We start from the raw sequence: 17,995 nt of genomic DNA, 5'->3' as shown, positions 1-17,995 counted from the left end.
CAAAACACTGCCTGGTCCTGCGCCATCCTAACAATCGTTGTTATGCTTGAGCTCACTGTTGCAGCCGCTGCGTCAGTCCATCTCCTTGAGGGTCTTCCTCTTTTCCACTGACCCTGTACTTTTCCATGCATGATATCCTTCTCCAGAGACTGATCCCTCCTGACAACATGTCCAAAGTATGTAAGACACAGTCTCGCCATCCTTGCTTCTAAGGAGCATCCTGGCTGTACTTATTTTAAGACACATTTGTTCTTTCTTTTGGCAGTCCATGGTATATATTCAATATTCTTTGCCAATACCACAATTCAAAGGCATCAATTCTTCTTCCGTCTTCCTTATTCACTGTCCAGCTTTCACATGCATATGATGAGATTGAAAAATACCATGGCTCGGGTCAGGTGCACCTTAGTAGGCAGTTCAAATCCACCCCAATAGAATCATGTTATGGTCAAAAATACCTGTTAACTAAATCAATAAGGGTTCTACGGAATGCATTCATGAGTTTGTCATGGCCTTAAGGATGTGGCAAATGAGGAAAGAGAAAAGGAAAAGAATCAGACTTAGTAGTCCAGCTGAATGAAAATCACTCAGGAAGGAAATAAATATGAATTAATAGGCAAATATTTGATTGGCAAGAATTCAAATTACATATAACTTCGGTGAAATATCTGTGTTACTTAAACATATTAAAAAATATACATACTACCTAAAGACAGCTTGGTTCAGATTTCAAAAAAGGTCCAGTTTAGCTCATTTATAAAAACACTATATTCTTATTTCCTTTGTTTTAAAAAAGGACTTCTAGCAAAAGAACAATTTTGGCTTGGTGCATTATGTCTGAAGTATCTTGGAATTAGGAAGTTCTGAGCTTCTCAGGGTGTAAGCAGCTGAGATGGAATGTGTTCACCTTCTCGTTTGCAGCATATTTTGTTACCTGTTTGAGGGTGAGAGTCTTAGCTTTTTCTTTTGAGGTACCCATCTCCCATACACAGACAACTGTGCTCGTTCCACCTGTGATGACCAGCTTGGGGTTGGGGCAGATTGCACAGAGAATCTGGCCCCACTCAGACAAACATTCATAAACTGTCACTGCCTGTAAAACAAAACAAGTGTCAGGCACACATGCCATCAAGTACCACAAATTCCTTAAATGCAACAAGGATAGCTGAGCGAAGGAGAATAACCTCTATGCAGGCACCTGCTTACTATCTGGGCTTGTTTCAGTTAGCAACCTTTCCCCTGAAGGTCTACACTGAACTACCATTACAGCCTCCTAACTATAACCAAAAAAAAACCAAACCCGTTGCCATTGAGTTGATTCTGACTCATAGCAACCCTATAGGGCAGGGTAGAACTACCCCATAAAGTTTCCAAGGAGCGCCTGGTGGATTTGAATTGCCAACCTTTTGGTTAGTAGCTGTAACACTTCACCACTACACCACCAGGGTTTCCCTCCTAACTATAGTTGTTGCTAAATTTCATGATAAAGAGAAATTTGCTCCCTTAAAGATTATAGTCCAGGAAACCCTTATGAGGCATTTCCCCACTCTGGCCTATAGGGTCAGAATTGACTCAATGGCACACAACAATAGCTCTTAATGGAGGTCTCCAATTTGGTAAAACATTCAGGTTGTATGATGCTATGTAGGGGATGGCTGCTAACTGAAAGACTGGCGGTTAAAGTCCACCCAAAGGCACCTTGGAAGAAGGGCTTGGTTATCTACTCCTGAAATACCAGCCACTGAAAACCCTGTGGAGCACAGTCCTATTCTGACACATATGGGGTTGCCATGAACCAGAACTGGCTCAAAGGCATTTTTTTTTTTTTTTTAATTTTCATGTGGTAAAGGATGTGTTTGCTAGAGCCAAACAGAATGTAAAATGAAAGCATGAGGGCTGTTGTTTTATGAGAACATTAGCCAAACAGTAGTATGTTATAGCTTAGCACAACAGACTTGTGCAGACTGTATCCATCTTGCATTTGGAAGGGATGGTCAGGGTAAACTCAGGGCAATTAAGATCACCACATATTACCTCTCTGAGAGATATTTATGTGACTCAAAACAGCAGCAACTGGAGAAGTGGCGACAGGTTTGCTAACAGCCATTACAATATTGAATGATAAGTGAGGCCAGGACAGTGACTTAACATGTCTGACTGGCAGACATGTTGAGCAACAGGGTGGTTAGGATCTCCTGGAGGAATTCTTTGCTAGTCCCTAGTATGACATTTTCCAAAAGAGTCTTGTTCTACTGGAAACATGACTTGTCAACGAGCTCCCTTGTACTGATTTGATGTACTAAAGCTCTCCCTCCCTTTGGGCTGTGGAGGAACAGCTACAAGCCCTGGACTGGGCTCTCCTCACCCCATTAACTGGGATACTCAGACCAAGGAAGAGTGAGAGGAAATGAGTAAAATGAGTAAAAGCAAAAACAGTACAAACCTTGTCTGACTCATAGGTTCCCAGCCTGCAGCTGAGGTCTGCGTAGCCCCAAGCAAAAGTTTTGTTCCAGGCTGGGGGGATAAGGACCTTATTCTGTTCTACTGCAAGAATGCCTTTATCTGTGCACACTATTTGTCCCACAGGCTCTTTGAGTTCTGTAAGAAACAAAGCAATACATTAGGACAGGAAAAGGGAAAACTAACTTCCACTATTGCATATGGGATTGTAAAATCATCTTAAATATTCAATCCAAATCAAGCATCCTGACAGCTACATTAATGCAAAAAGATCTTAGAAGTTGAGCTTGGTTTTTTTTTTTTTTTAATAGCTTTATTGAAGTATAGTTCACATACCATACACTTTACCCATTTAAAGTGTACAATTCCATGGTTTTTAGGATATTCACAGATTTCCACAACCATCACCATAGCCAATTTTAGGACATTTTCGTTACCTCGAAAAGAATGTTGTAGCTATCTCCCTCTACCATCCCCTAGCCCTAAGTTACCAATAATCTGCTTTTTGTCTCTATAGATTAGAGCTTGACTTTTGAGTTTCCTAGAAGACTTGCTGGGTAGGACCTCAACCCTGACAAGTGTTCCTCAGGGCTTCCCTCTAGCCTTTCTGCCTCTGGACAGTGCTAGGTTTGGCTCTGAGCAATCAGGTCTCCTTTCTCGACGGCTGAGGCTGCACAGAATAATCTGGGATGCTCCCCAGAATGTCACTAGTGGCACAGACCACCAATCAGTCTAGGCCTTTGGCCCCTCCCAAGGTACAGCCCTTAGACTACCCCAAGGAAGGCCATGGCGTTTCCTGAGTCATGGACACCCTGCGCCCCAATGGAACTCTGCTGACTACACTTGTCCTCCAGACCAAGACAGCCGCTAGAGAGTGATCACAGCTGGTACACGGGAGAGTCTGTGTGATGAGGCAAAGTGGCCTCAAGCTGGTAGTCAATCCAGTTAACTAGACTTTGAAATTTTTAGGATTTTTTAAGTGAAAGTTTTAAGACTTTGCGAAAACATTTTCTTATTCTAAGAAAAAAAAAATCCCCTCAAAAAAATTGCTTTTAGATAACCCACAATGTCATCAGACAAAAGACAGATGCTGTTTAATTGGCATATTAAATATGCAGTCCTCTTACGGCTATTTCTAATCGGTGGAACACAGACAGATACAGATGAAAAGTAAAGCCAGGATTTGTTCTACATTTATCATATGAAGTTGAAGTTACAAGATTTTGAAATTTTAGAGTTTTTACTACCTTAGCAGGAGGAGAAAATGTGTTTGGTTCTTTTTGATGAAAGAATCCAAAAGGCAAAAAAAAAAAAAATCTGACAAGAATTTGATGTTTTAACACAAGTATAGCACTTATTAAACATTACATTACTATTAAAAACTAAGTATTGCTAAAGTAGGATTACTAAATAATCGCATCAAATCATGACTCAAACATTTCCTTCCTGTCATCTTACCTTTTACAGGTGTGAGGGAAGGCCTCAAGTTGTCTAGATGATGGAAAAAGATCTTGTCACTTGTAGATCCCGGTGGGAGACAGATCCCAGCATTGTCTCCATTTAGTCGACTCCTGACTCGCTTTGGTGGATGAGGTTTTTTAAATAACTGGTATGAGAGAAAATGACATACTTTATAATAAAAACTAACGTTTTTGTATAAAGCTAACATTATAATAAAAGCCCTTTTATGTGCCAGGCATTATGTTATTTCACTTACAGTTCATAATAACCATTAGGTACTTTATTGTCCCTATTTTACAGCTGAAGAAAGAAATTCAAAGTGGCTAAGAAGGTTGCCAGAGATCTTACAACTTAGTAAGGAGGGACAGGACTCTGACACTACAGCCTGGGTGATTATCAGGCTCTGTGCTAAACTGAATTCATGACAACTTCTGAAAAGACAATTCATTCAAACTACAGTCAGTTGATAGTTATTTTTCAATGATGCCTAAAAATTTACTAAAAGTATTTATAGCCCAGCACTATCAGGTGTCCCTGCTGGCAGGCAGACATACTCCTTCACGGGATTATTTCTGGCTTCAGCACGGCCTTCTGTACGTGACTTAGTAACGTACTTTCGATATCTTTTAAATGCTACTGATTTGTTGCTAACCCTCCTCCCCCCGACCACATGCACTTTTCGATGTTATAAAGGGAAAGAAGAAAATAGAAATCCTTGGCATCTCTGCTCAGAATTTCTTAAGGATTAAAAAATATTCATGTGCGTTTAAGATTACTCCTTTCAAAATATTATAGAGCTTCAAAACAAGCACAGAGTCCTTTCTGTTGGAAAACTATTGTTTGAGGAAGAGATGTTAAAAAAAAAAAAAAAACTTAGATTAAATAAGATTGAAGATGAATACACTGCCATTTTGTGAATTTGACTTTTTGGACTTCCAGGAGAAAAAAGCAGTAAAATTGCCTTGTACAGAGGAAGATACACATGTTATACCCCCAAACCTTGAAACATTTGTGCTTATTTTATCTACATACAGGGGCATAGATCAGGGTTCCATTATTTTCTATAAATGTTAATAACGACACAAGAATTTGAAGTTGTAAAAAATGACATTCCAAGCATCTTCATGAGTAGACACTTACTGAAGAAATTTTACATGAGACCTAAGGCAGAGGAGCACTGTGCTAGGCTGTGGGTACATAAAGGTGTAAGGCAATAATATAGTGACCATAAAACCTGCGTTTCCTAGGATGGCTCCACTTGGAAGTGCTATTATTCACTGGAATGTTCTAGAATACACTGGTATCTAAATTCTGTCTCCTTTACTCAACAGTGATACAAAAATCCTGTGACAATGCGGGTGTCCTGGCTTTTTTGTTGAGAATATTTGTTTCCCAGAGGGCAATGAAACATGGTTTCTGCTCTTGCGGCCCTTAAGACAAAGTAAAGATTTAACTAAAAAAGATTTAACTGCAATTCCTCAGCTGTGATTAGAGTTTATCAACACACGTTTTGCTTTAAAGATAAACATGTTTCCTTCATTGTACTGTGAACAGAGCAGTTCTAGGCCATCCTGCTGTCTCTCTTGGCTTTTCCACACATACAGACTTGCCATTGTTCTTCTGTGTGTTTACAACTGTCAACCCTAGAAAAGCTCAAAGTTGGTTATCCTACAAAAAGGAAGCCCAGGAGAAGATCCAAGCAAGAACAGGGATGGACAGCCAGGGCCAAAGAGTACATAGCCTCCACACTTGGGAGAGATAGGTAGTTGAAATGCCTGGCAATGCTGCAGTGACCCGGGTACACCCCACCCCTCTTGGCGTACCCTGGACCACAGAACGAAAGAAGTAATGAAGTCGCTCTACAGATCTCTGCTCTTCACTGAGGATGTGAGACCTACTGCATGGGGGTTGAACCTGGGTGCTAAGACATTATATAAGCTCTTGGTCTTCCTCTCCAGGTTCCAGATGGTGGCTAGCTCCTATAGGACGTGCCCTATGTGTTCCCATGGTGTGCACCCTCACATCACAGCACTCATCATACCTACTCAAGGATCAAAACCACACACCACCATCTGTTCCCTGGACTATAATAGCTTCCTAAGTGGTCTTCTGCTCCCAATCTTCCTCCTCTGCATGCATGTCTGTGTGTGTATTGCTAGTTTGTTTGATTGATACCATGGCCAAAATGATCTTTTAAAAAAGTAAATATGACCATGTCATTTTCCTGCTTAAGATCCACACAGGCTTCCCACTTGACTTGGATAAAACCCCACGTGGTACGAATGACTGCTTTTACAAGGCCTTTTTTACCATGGTCTTGTAACTCCCACCAAATGATTGAGACCATGCAAACAAGGTGCTTGTAGCCCACAAAGGCAACTGGACAGCTTGTTAACAATGCAAATAAGATGCATGGCAGCCTTGTAGGGGTGGGACCTTGCAAATAAGGTGTATGGAATCCTAACGGGGGAACTGGTCAGTTCTGCCATCCTGCTAGGCTTAAAATAAGCCATCCAAGAGGTGGAAGGGGGGAACCTCACTACCACCAAGAAAGAAGAGATGGGAGAAAAGCACATCCTTTGGACTTGGGGTCCCTGCACTGAGAACTTCCTACACCCAGGAGATAGACAGCTGTAACACTTGAGATGGTATACGAAAGACTGCAGCAGTAGCAAGAGTGGCAGAGAACCAGCAGCAGTAGAACCAGGAGACCAGCAGGAAATGGTGTGGTGGGCTTCCCTACCCATGGGGGAAGAGAGTTGAGTGCCTTTGGGCCAAGGCTTACTGGCAGAGTGGGGTGCCCCCAGGCACTTATTGGCCAACCTAAAGAGCTCTGTAATACTTGACCAAGCATGGCATAGGCCAGGCTGAGAGGCTGAGGGCCAGAGAGAAGCCTGCCTGAGAGCATGGGTGAAAAGCTGTCCTGACTGAAGAACTGTATCCTGAGTTGTTCCTGATCCTGCATTGTCAACTGTTACTTCCCTAATAAATCCCGTAACTGTGAGTATGGTCTGTGAGTTTTTTGTGGCCACTGCAATGAATAATCGAACCCTGCAGAGAAGCAGAGAGTGCCATGGAAAGGAAGGATGGTGTCAAAACTGGTAAAAAGTTTGGAGGGCTGAGGTATGTTTGACCTCTGCCTCACAGGACTCAGCCTTGGGCTGATGCTGATTCTCTCTCCCCCTCGTGAAGTTAAGAGGGCAGACACTCCTGCCACGTCATTTTTACACCCTATCTCTGCTCCGCCAACTGTGCTCTTCCTACTTCCTATCAGGTCTTGAATAGGTACAGGGAAGCACGCCGCATACTAGTCTGCAAATGACGTTTCCCTTTAAACAACAATATTTCTATTTTTCTGAATTATAAAAGGGAAGAGAAAGCAATGGTCTAGGAACACACTGGATGACATGACATTTATAGTATAGTCAAACTTAGTTATTATATGGTGATTGACTCTATAGAAATATTACAGGGCTTAAAAAATGAACTAGAGTATTTAGATGAAAAGAAATGAACATACATACCTGTTTTGGGATCTGACCGAAGTTATTAATGAACCCAATGGTAGCTGTCTCCTTTAATGGGTCATTTATGTTGTAGATATCCACTTGACCCTCATAAAAAAGATGATGGAAGACGTTTACAGCTTCTACTGCAGCAGGACCTTGCTGTTTATAGCCAAAGATTAAGTCAATCCACTCGTGCAGATGGGCACTCACATAATCACATTCCAAAGCCTGTAATTTAAAAACACAGGCAAGTTTACTCACTGGCTGACTTTTATTATTTGCTCAGAAAGTAAAAAGGAAAAGTGGCCATTAGGAAATAAAATAACTAAAAATCATGAAAATGATATTGGTAACTTAAACAGGTAACACGGTGCTCAAGGTCCTCTCTTTGTATCATGGCCAATGCCCAAATGAAATTCAATTTTAACCGTAAAGTATGCTCCCATTACCTCACGGTGGACTCTGATGAATTCTCGTGGGTCCCCTTTTGCCCAGGGTGGAAGAATTACATCTCCAAGCTTGGTGCCATTTTGTTTACAGCCTATGCAATTGGATATATTAAAAAAAAAAAAGAATGGGATAAATAATAACTTCATATTAAAACAACAGGGTTAGAGTCATCATCAGAAGTATAAAATTTCATCACTAGAAAAGACCCTCAGTGATCATGTACCTCAGGCATTTCCCCAAGACTTCCCCTTAGAGCACCGCCTCAGAGGAATGTTATTAAGTGTTATGCAAAGCTGGGAGCTTTCAGGGTCAAATGACTTCAGGAAATGCTGAGTTACATGAAGTTCAGCAAGTCTCTGGGATGGTGAGACTTCGTCTCACATGCTTTGGACATGTTATCAGGAAAGACCAGTCCCTGGAGAAGGACATAATACTTGGCAAAGCAAAGGGTCATCGAAAAGAGAAGACCGTCAATGAGATGGACTGAGACAGTAGCTGCAACAATGGGCTCAAACGTAGATAGCAATGACTGTGAGGGTGGGGCAGGACTGGGCAGTGTTTCCGTCTGTTGTTTACAGGGTTGCTATGAGTCAGAACTGGCTCAATGGCACCTAACAACAACAACAACGTCTCTATCCTGCAAGACTTTTCAGTGGCTTGAATATGCTAATATGCACTGCCCTTCTCTCAGAGTAGGACATTATGTACAACACTGCTGAAATTTAATTGACCAAAGGACTCCTTTTTAATGAAGCATTTCACCAGGCTACTGTTCTGAGTTTGGAAAAAGTGCTCAAATTCAGTCCTCTTAGAACTGTCATTTGGAAGATCATTAATAATTCCTCTAAAATCTTCTTTGTTCAGGCTTTTAAAGATGGTGAATCATCAGCAGTTAACCAGTTCTGGATTTCTTCTCAAGTTTGGACAAGTTTTTGCCATTCGCACAGAGGTCAGTGACAGAGTATCTGCCTCCTCAGCCATTTTCAGTTTGAATGTTCTCTTCCCTCATAAGCAGATGAAGCCACTGGTGTCTACTGCTGATATCTGCAATACACGCAGCTTCTCCTATTTCTGATTCTTAAAATTTTGAGAGGGATCTAAAGAATTGGCATGTATTTTGCTGTAAGAATTTTCATTAAAAAAAAAAAAAATCTGAAACCATATAACTTTTTGCTGTTACTGTATTATTTAATGGGGGGGAAGACATTTGGAAAGACTACGGGGCTACCCAGCAGAAACAAAAACACCAAGTTGTGATAATGCATGCCAAATACTATTTATTCCATTTAAGCTGTTATTTTAAGTCATAGCTAGATATTCTTTAAGATATTGAAGAGAGTGTTAGCTATGAAATCTGTCTACAACAAAATACGTTAAATGGGTCTGGCATCTGAGGAAAGCAGTTCTTTTTCCTTTTTCTAAAATAACAACCCAAAAGTCATTTTAGTATAGGGTTTTTCTAGATAGAACCAGGTTATCATTGTGAAAAAACGACTCTATAAACAATGTTGGCTCCCTAGTTTAGCAGCAGTTGGTTAGATAAATAGTCGTATTAGAAATTTCCATAGAGAAGTGTGATTGTCCAAATTTTAGAACACAAAAGCAGCACCAAGCGAGAACCAATATAAATACTTCCTTTAGAAACAATCTTTTTTTCATTGTTATTTCATGGCTTATTTACAATGCGGTATTAAGTGAGAATAACAAAAATCAGTTTAGTGTTTAAAGGAATGTCTTGACTTGGCTGGAACAAATGACCACAGATGACTTAAAAAAGAAATAAAACAATCAGGTGACTACAACCCCCCCCGCCCACCCCCGCCCCACGACCACCAACTTACACACTTTACATTCTTACCCTAAACCCCTAGAAAAACTGTTCAGGTCTAATTTTTTTTTATATGAAAAGTCTTACTAAAACTTTTTTTATAACAAGAAGTAGGTAATAAACCCCAGGCTACTTGAGATGTAGTTTACTTTTCAAAATTTTGCCCATGATCCCTGAATGCTTATGTGGTATAATTTCATTTCCTTATCAGCATTATCTGCATTTTGAAAATGTTATTTAACGGGAACAAAGTCTGTAGAAAACCCTTGGTCTAATTTCGCTACTCTGCAGCTTCCCTGCATGTGTACACCAGGGTTAAAAACAAGAAGACCAGAGTGAACGTGACTCACCCTCAACTCAGGGAAAAAATCCAAGTGCTCTTTCTTTTATACCATTTAGTACCTCTTCTGGATGGAGACTCAAAAAATGTTTTTTTTTTTTTTTAAACGAGTCAAATTCATATAGCATAAAATTAACCCTTGTTAAGTGGGCAGTTGAGTGACATTTAGTATTTTTACAATATTGTACAAATACCACTTCTATCTATGCTCCAAAACATTTTCATCACCCAAAAAGGGAATGCTGTACCTGTTAAGCAGTCACTCTCCATTTCTTTCTCTCCGCTGCTCCTGGTAAGCAATCTGTATTCTGTCTGTACGGATTTATCTACTCTGGATGTTTCGTATAAACAGAATCCTACAATCAGTGACCTTTTGTGTCTGGCTACTTTCAATTAGCATGTTTTTAAGGTTCATCCATGTTGTGGCATTTACCAGCATTTCCTTTCCTTTTCTTGGCTGAATAATATTCCATTGTGTGTATATGTGTGTGTGTGTACATCCACACACACCACACACACACAAATTTGTTTATTCATTCATCTGTTGATAGACATCTGGGCTATTTCCACCTTTTGGTTATTATGAATAATGCTGCTATGAACATGTGTATACATGTATTTGTTTGAGCACCTGTATACACCCAGGTGATTTGCATTTTCCCACTGACTAATGATGCTGAGCATATTTTCATGTGCTTATTGGCTATTAGTATATCTTCTTTGGAGAAATGTCTATTCAAGTCTTTTGTCCATTTTTTTTTTTTTTAATTGGGTTGTTTTGTCTTTTTCTTGAATTTTAAGAGTTCTTTATATATTCTGGAAACCGTGGTGGCGTAGTGGTTAAGAGCTACTGCTGCTAACCAAAAAAAGGTCTGCAGTTCGAATTCCCCAGGCACTCCTTGGAAACCCTATGGGGCAGTTCTACTCTGTCCTATAGGGTCACTGTGAGTCAGAATCAACTCGATGGCAGTGTGTTTTGGTTATATATTCTGGATACTAGACCTATCAGACATATTATTTACAAATATTTTCTTCCATTCTGTAGGCTGTCTCTTCACTATGTTGATACAGTCCTTTGATACGTAAAAGTTTTTAATTTTGATGAAGTCCAATTTATCTACTTTGTCTTTTGTTACTCGTGTTTTTGGTATAGTATCTCAGAATCCAGTGCCAAATCCAAGATCATGAAGATTTACCCCTATTTTTTTTTTTTCTTCTTTGAGTTTTGTGGTTTCAGTTCTTATACACAAATAGTGTTTTTTGAAGTATGTGATTTCAAGGAGGGAAGATGATTTGCTATGAAGAATAAGCGTAACAAAAATACATGACCTTTCTTTACTTTTTAAAAGTGGACTGTTTCATTCTGTTCACAAGTGGCCTGGCCTCAGCACTCCTGCAACACAATTATCATCATTGATCTAGCGTTTCTGGATGACTAGGGGTATCTCTTTCTTTCTGCACCTCTTCACATTTCTCTTTTAAAGCAGTATGCCTAAAGAGGGCAGCATTCTCCAAAGGTGAATTATAAGTGAAAATAACCATATGCTAAAGTGTAATCACATTCAAAGACTGTATAACACATTCGCTCTTTTTGCTTCTGGGGAACTATCACTCCCTCTATATCTTAGAACTTGGAATCTTTAGCTGCTCGGGGGTGAGCTCCAGGTCCAATCAGAGGTAATGAGGCTCGATCTCAGGACTTCTGCTGGGGCTACTGAGAAAGTCTTACGATCCTTCCCAGTAGACCTGGAGTTATGATTTCTTAAATTTAGAACTGCTGATAGACAAATAAAAACTTTTTTCCAAAACAAAATTTAAAAGGGAATATAACTCACATGTATAGATACGAATATTTCCCTGAATCTCCTGTTCATGAAACTTTTTAAAGTAGTATTTTAATGATTTATATGTTGAACTCTAAAAAAATGGAAAATGTGAAGTATGAAAACAGAAGAATATCTGTTAGGAATATTCTAAAGTGGAAACAATGCAATTTTGATACGTTTTTAAAGAAATACTTAGAAACACACTAGATCAGCAAACTGTGTTCCAAGGAACTGTAACCAAAGTCAAGTCTGCTTCTGCTAACTGCTGGGTAATAGAAAAGAGAGCTGGGTACTGATGGAATTTCTCTCCTTTTTATAAATGTTGCTTTGGTCCTGCTTTTCTAGAAAAAAAACACCCTAAGGGGATAAAGAAAAGGGATTTACTTGGTTATTCTGAAATTCTAAATTTAAGACACATTAACACCCAAACAGAGAATGGGTCTGGCAATATAAAAGATGAAAACAAAACATAAAAAAAAAAAATCGGATAGACCACTCTTGGCTATTACTGGGTTTTAATAGTAATAGTTTTCAAATAAATTTTCAACTCATCTTCATTTTCATTGAAATAACAATACTCTGAATGTTAATGTAATCTGTGTTAATTTTTAAATGTCTCCCAGACTCTAGGTTTGAAAAGCAGCTGTTGTGGGGCATAAGTTTCCTTTTTATATATAATCACACACACCAATTACAGTAAATAAAAGCAACTGAAACCACAAGGAAATCTCTTCCTTTGTCATCGGTGTCTGCTACACACAGTCTTCAGAGAAGTCACTCACGTCTATCAGTCTTTTCCCAGCCGACATTCCTAAAGTAGTACCACAGCTCTTACGTACCTAGATCAAAGTTGTTGGAATTGAACAGGAATTCTGGTAAGTAAAAAAATTCTGGGATCAGTTCTTTCACGTCTGCCATGTTGTGCTTCGATGCTGAATACCAGGCCTCACGCACACTGTGAAACATCCGGTCAGCCAGGTCAAAGTGGCCGCCCTGTGGGGCAGAACAAGAAGGCACCTCACTGTTAGGGAACCATTCCCACCTCACAGAATGTCAAGCCTAAGGCCTTGAAAACCCCAAATAATTATGCTGGGTGAGATTTCAATTTCCTATCACCTTATGTCAAATACGTAAAATTGTAATGATGACAAAAAGAACCTTAGTCTAATTCTCTTTGGGAACTTCTTATAAAGGGTGTTCAAGATATATATTTTTTTGTAATCAAAGTGAAATCCACATATAAAAGACTTAAAAAACAGTTGTTTTTTAAAAAATTAGTGTTTTGAGAGAGGGCAAGGCTATAATGAATATGAGTTCTTCCATAGCTCGATGATACACTGTTGTGAACAAGACTCTGACACCATCTGTAGCTACAAATATTAAAGTTATGTAAATATGTAAATTAACATGACACTCAGGCTCTCACACCAAGGAATTAATTACTAATCTCCTCAAGGGGAGAATTAGGAAAGGTGATCAAGAACTTACAGACTGATAAATTCAAACAGAGAAGACTTCTGTCTCTGCAGCCCTATAGATACCTCTTCCCTCACCCTGTTCCTCAATCAAACTTCCTGTGCTGTGTTTGAAGAGAACACAGAGTATGTCTTTATGATAGAATTCACTCTGAGAAAATGCCAAAGCTCACACAATGGACCTGTCATGATCTGGGCCCTCTTGCTTCTCTGACCTTTCCCCTTACAACTTTTTCCCATCATTCCCTCTGTTCCGATACACTGGCCTCACACTGTTTCTCCATCTGTGGGCACACACCTGCCTGCAGGTCTTCGCACTGGCTGTTCCTTCTGCCTGGAACATCCCTCCTGCAGACATGGCTAACTCCCCCTCATCTCCTTCAGGGCAGTGCTCAGATGTCACCTTTTCAGAGAGATCTGCTCTGACCACTCTGTTAAACTGTATCCTGCCACCACCACCTTCTGCTCCCATGCTTCCCTTCCTCCTTTTCCTGACAGCATTTTTCACCTTCTAAAACACTGGAGTTTACTTATTTATTATGTTTGTCTCTCTCAACTAAAATATAAGCTCTACAAGGCAGAGTTTGTGACTTTACTTGCTGATGAACTCTAAGCACCTAGAACAGTGCCTGGCACATAGTAAGTATTCAATAAATGTCTGCTGAATAAATGAAAGAGAATATGGAGAAAAGCAATTATAATCGCGAAGACAACAAATGAGCTACAATATATCATTCTTTACTTAACATTTTTTGAGTTCGGCCCCATTAGGGCTGAACTCCCTATACCTGGTTAAAAGCATATGCTGCGTACTAATTTGATTAAATGACTCCCACCACTTGCTTATTCTAAACCAATTACAGTTTGTTCATTGGTTTTGGCCTACTAAAAATTCTACTTTAATTCTGTTTCACTACTTTTGTCATTAAAACTTCATAAGGCTTCTAGTAATGTATCATAATGACATTAAAAAAAAAACCCATAATTTTAATAAAAGGTAGGCTTAAAAAAACAGAAAAATTCCAAATTTATGGTTTTACCTGTAGCCGTAAGAATATCTGTGTGAAAGGCTCCATTCTTACAAGGTATGAGGCCACAATCATTGCAGATGAATAGTGGGTCCCATAGTGGTAGGCTGGGGTTTCTCCTGTTCAAGAAAATCAAAGTATAAGAGAAGATACATAAAACAGAATTGGTATTAACAGATTTAAAACACCAGAGTATGTGATAAACATGATGAAGCTAGTACTGGCATTTGTAGCATGACAACTTTAAGATGATACCAGTACTCTTCCTTTATATATTTGGCAGTAATACAACTGCCTTTTTCCCAAAACTTAACACACCCATCAATTTCAACTTTTGAGCCAACAAGTCAATTCTGACTCATGGCGACCCTACAGACCAGAGTAGAACTGTTCCATAGGGATTCCAAGGAGTGACTGGTGGATCTGAACTGCCAACCTTTTGGTTAGCAGCTGTAGCATGCTGTAGCCCTTAACTGCTGTACCACCAGGGCCCATCTATTGCAGTAGCTAACCCTTAATAGCGAACTATCTTCCACTAAAGCTGGATATTGACCTATAGCTACATCTTATTAGGTGCTGGCTTTGCATTTGTATGTTTCTCTGAATTGCTGTCTATGAACGTTGTGTTAATTTTTACTAAGTACTACCTTTGGCAGGAAAAAAAAAAAAGAGTTCACACAGGGATACTACTAGGTTTAGGCTCAGTTTTTCTTTGTTTTGAGGAAACACACAATAAACATGAAATATAATAAATAAATAAATGCTGTTTTAAGAAGGCAGTCAATTCATTTTTTTAAATGGAAAAGGATTCTAAAAAAATTCCTCAATAAAATTAAAAGACAGTCAGTAATAAGAGTGTAGTTCCTGGCATAAAATGTGGCCGACTAAGGTGGGAATTTCTGCCCTATATAAAGCAGGCATACACAGTTTAATTAGATCATCTTGTTAATGCAAATAAGTTTCCTGCTGATACTTGGACAACCTATCTTCTAAGCATGGCTTTAAGTGGTCATGCAAAACTGATTTTTCTACTTGAGCAAGCTGTATATATGTGTGCATATGTGACATATATATAGATATAATGATACATAAGCAATCTGAGGAAGGATACAAGGATATCAGACCACTAGCTAATGGCTTATTTTTGAAACTTAGATACAAAGTTCAATGACAAAAAAGGTACCTACCATTAGGATCTTCCCAGTCTTTAAACCGCTTTTTATATTGAGTTAATCGTTCATCTGTCTGTGCTCCCATTGGCTTAGCCAGGTTTCTAAACGTCTTGGGATTCGTAAGATCTACCTCCTAAAAAACAAAATGAAACCCAATTCCAAATTTGTAAAAGCCCCCTGTTTTTACCAAAGTAGGTACAGTGGCTGCAGCAGACAGTGAGGATCTATAAATGTGCTAGTATCTGTGATGTCAAACAGGCAGAAGTGAACTCCAAAACAATGCTATGTGGCCAACTGTTTCTTTGTACTTTCAAGACAGGTGCATGGCAGTTTGCTAATAGATACAGTTTAAAGACAATTGCTTTGGAAATTAAGTGCTTCACAGAGGAAGGCACTCAGGACTCAGGTTTGGGAATGAGGAATGAGAAGGAAAAGCCTGCCCAGCACAGCAGGGGGCTGTGGACGCAAACCTTCCGATTCATTGTTTTCCTACCATCAGCCATATATACCTGGAGGGTCAAATCTCCTTTCTGTCCTCCTCTCTGGTCCCACCCTGTTTTCCTCCAACTTCACTTCTGAACATTTTCTTCTTGAAGGTGAGCTGGAAGTGATAAACACTAGCTCGCTCAGCAATTTGCTCACCTCTAAAAACTAGGCTCATAGCGGACCAAGTAGCTTGCAAATGAGATGGGTTCTTTCAGTCTTCCAGGGATTATTTTAAAAGCGCATATCTAGCTGGCCTAATTCATATATTTAATAGGAAATAAAAATTCAGCTTCTGAGGATTTTAAAAAGTAGAAATTTGAAATACATACTCAGGGGATAGTTCATTTGTGTTCTTTTTATAGGGCATCATGACCTACCAATATTGCCAAACTTGTATTTTAAGAGCCTCAGGCAGGAGAAACTGATTCACATTGTGAACAGAGGTCAAGTTAGTGCATGTGTACTCTCACAGCCTGTGTGGAAAGTACCTCACTTATACTTTTTGATTAATTCAACAAACAATAAAGTGTACCCTGAATGCCAGGCATGGTTCTAAAGATGTTGGAAATTAGGAGATGCATAAGACAGTCTTAGTGTTCAAGAACCTCACAGCCTAGAATGGTCAGACAAGACTTATGACTACAACATGTTATAAAAAAGTACCACGATACAGCTACAAGACAGTATACGGGAACAGAGAAAAAAGACAGAGGGGAAAAAGGACGGGGGCTCCCCAGATGTGATGCTCGAGTGCTTCTTGAGGAATGAAATGGAGCTGCTGTTGTTAGTGCTGCTGAGTTGATTCAGACTCATAGCGACCCTACGTACAACAGAACCAAACACTGCCCAGTCCTGCACCATCCTCACAATCACTGTTACGCCTGAGCCCATTGTTGCAGTCACCACGTCAATCATCTTGTCAAGGGTCTTTCTGTTTTTTGCTGACCTTCTACTTTACCAAGCGTGATGTCCTTCTCCAGTGACTGATCCTTCCTGATAATATATCCAAAGTGTGTGAAATGTAGTCTCACCATCCTTGCTTCTAAGGAGCATTCTCGTTGTACTTCTTCCAACACAGATTTGTTCATTCTTCTAGCAGTCCATGATATACTCAATATTCTTCGCCAATGCCACAATTCAAAGGCATCAATTCTTCTTTGGTCTTCCTTATTCATTGTCCAGCTTTCACATTCATATGAGGTGGCTGAAAACACAATGGCTTGGGTCAGGAGCACCTTAGTCCTCAAAGTGCCATCTTTGCTTTTTAATACCTTAATGAGGTCTTCTGCAGCAGATATGCCCAATGCAATAAATATATCACTGATACATTCAATATATTTGATACATTCAATATTCTTTGCCAGCACCATAATTCAAAGGCGTCAATTCTTCTTCAGTCTTCCTTACTCATTGTCCAGCTTCTGCACGCAAAAAGGAGCTGGCCAGGTAAATTACTAAGTGGGGAAGGAAGAGATACATGAGAACTAGGGAGGAGTCTAGGCAGGTAGCACAGCAGGTGCAAGGCTATTGAGGTATTCGAGAGGGCAATGAGCATAGCCCACGATGGCAGTTTTGAGACTATATGAGGAATGTAATAGATAGGAGTTAGTTTGTAAAGGGCACTGTACCATAAGCAGAGGTTTTTAAAATTCTTTCCCAAATTGTGATGACTACTCACCAAATAATTTTTAAATAGGGAAATGACTCAATTAGAATTGTGTTTTAGAATCTCTGGACGCAGTATAGAGATAGGGTGAAGGAAGTGGAGACTACAGAAGGAAGCCAGTTAGGAAGCTACTACAATGGTCCACTGAAAGATGAAGAGGGCCTCACATGAGACACTGGCAGTGTTGAAGGAGACAAAGGAATAGACTAGAAAGACTTAAATGGTAGATATGCCTTGGCCAATAACTAGACATGGGTAGTAAGAAAATGAATGTGACTTCTAGCTTATATAACA

The 17,995-nt window shown here is 39.6% G+C and overlaps 1 protein-coding gene across 7 annotated transcripts in view; it reads right to left on the bottom strand.

Annotated features, from left to right (window-relative positions):
* Nucleotides 1–17,995, bottom strand: part of WDFY3 (WD repeat and FYVE domain containing 3) — a 351,994-nt gene that overhangs the window by 16,855 nt on the left and 317,144 nt on the right. For all 7 annotated transcript variants that reach the window (XM_049885821.1, XM_049885820.1, XM_049885824.1 and 4 more), the window contains 8 exons: nt 15,565–15,682; nt 14,390–14,496; nt 12,714–12,867; nt 7,880–7,971; nt 7,446–7,658; nt 3,919–4,066; nt 2,444–2,598; nt 935–1,093 (listed from right to left, as the gene is read on the bottom strand). In XM_049885821.1, the coding sequence (XP_049741778.1) occupies nt 935–1,093; nt 2,444–2,598; nt 3,919–4,066; nt 7,446–7,658; nt 7,880–7,971; nt 12,714–12,867; nt 14,390–14,496; nt 15,565–15,682 (1,146 nt within the window). The remainder of the gene's footprint in view (nt 1–934; nt 1,094–2,443; nt 2,599–3,918; nt 4,067–7,445; nt 7,659–7,879; nt 7,972–12,713; nt 12,868–14,389; nt 14,497–15,564; nt 15,683–17,995) is intronic.

Source organism: Elephas maximus, chromosome 5 (assembly GCF_024166365.1).
Source record: "Elephas maximus indicus isolate mEleMax1 chromosome 5, mEleMax1 primary haplotype, whole genome shotgun sequence".
Classification (NCBI taxonomy): domain Eukaryota; kingdom Metazoa; phylum Chordata; class Mammalia; order Proboscidea; family Elephantidae; genus Elephas; species Elephas maximus.
Note: the sequence above shows the minus strand (reverse complement) of the source record. Positions and strands in the feature narration are given on the sequence as shown.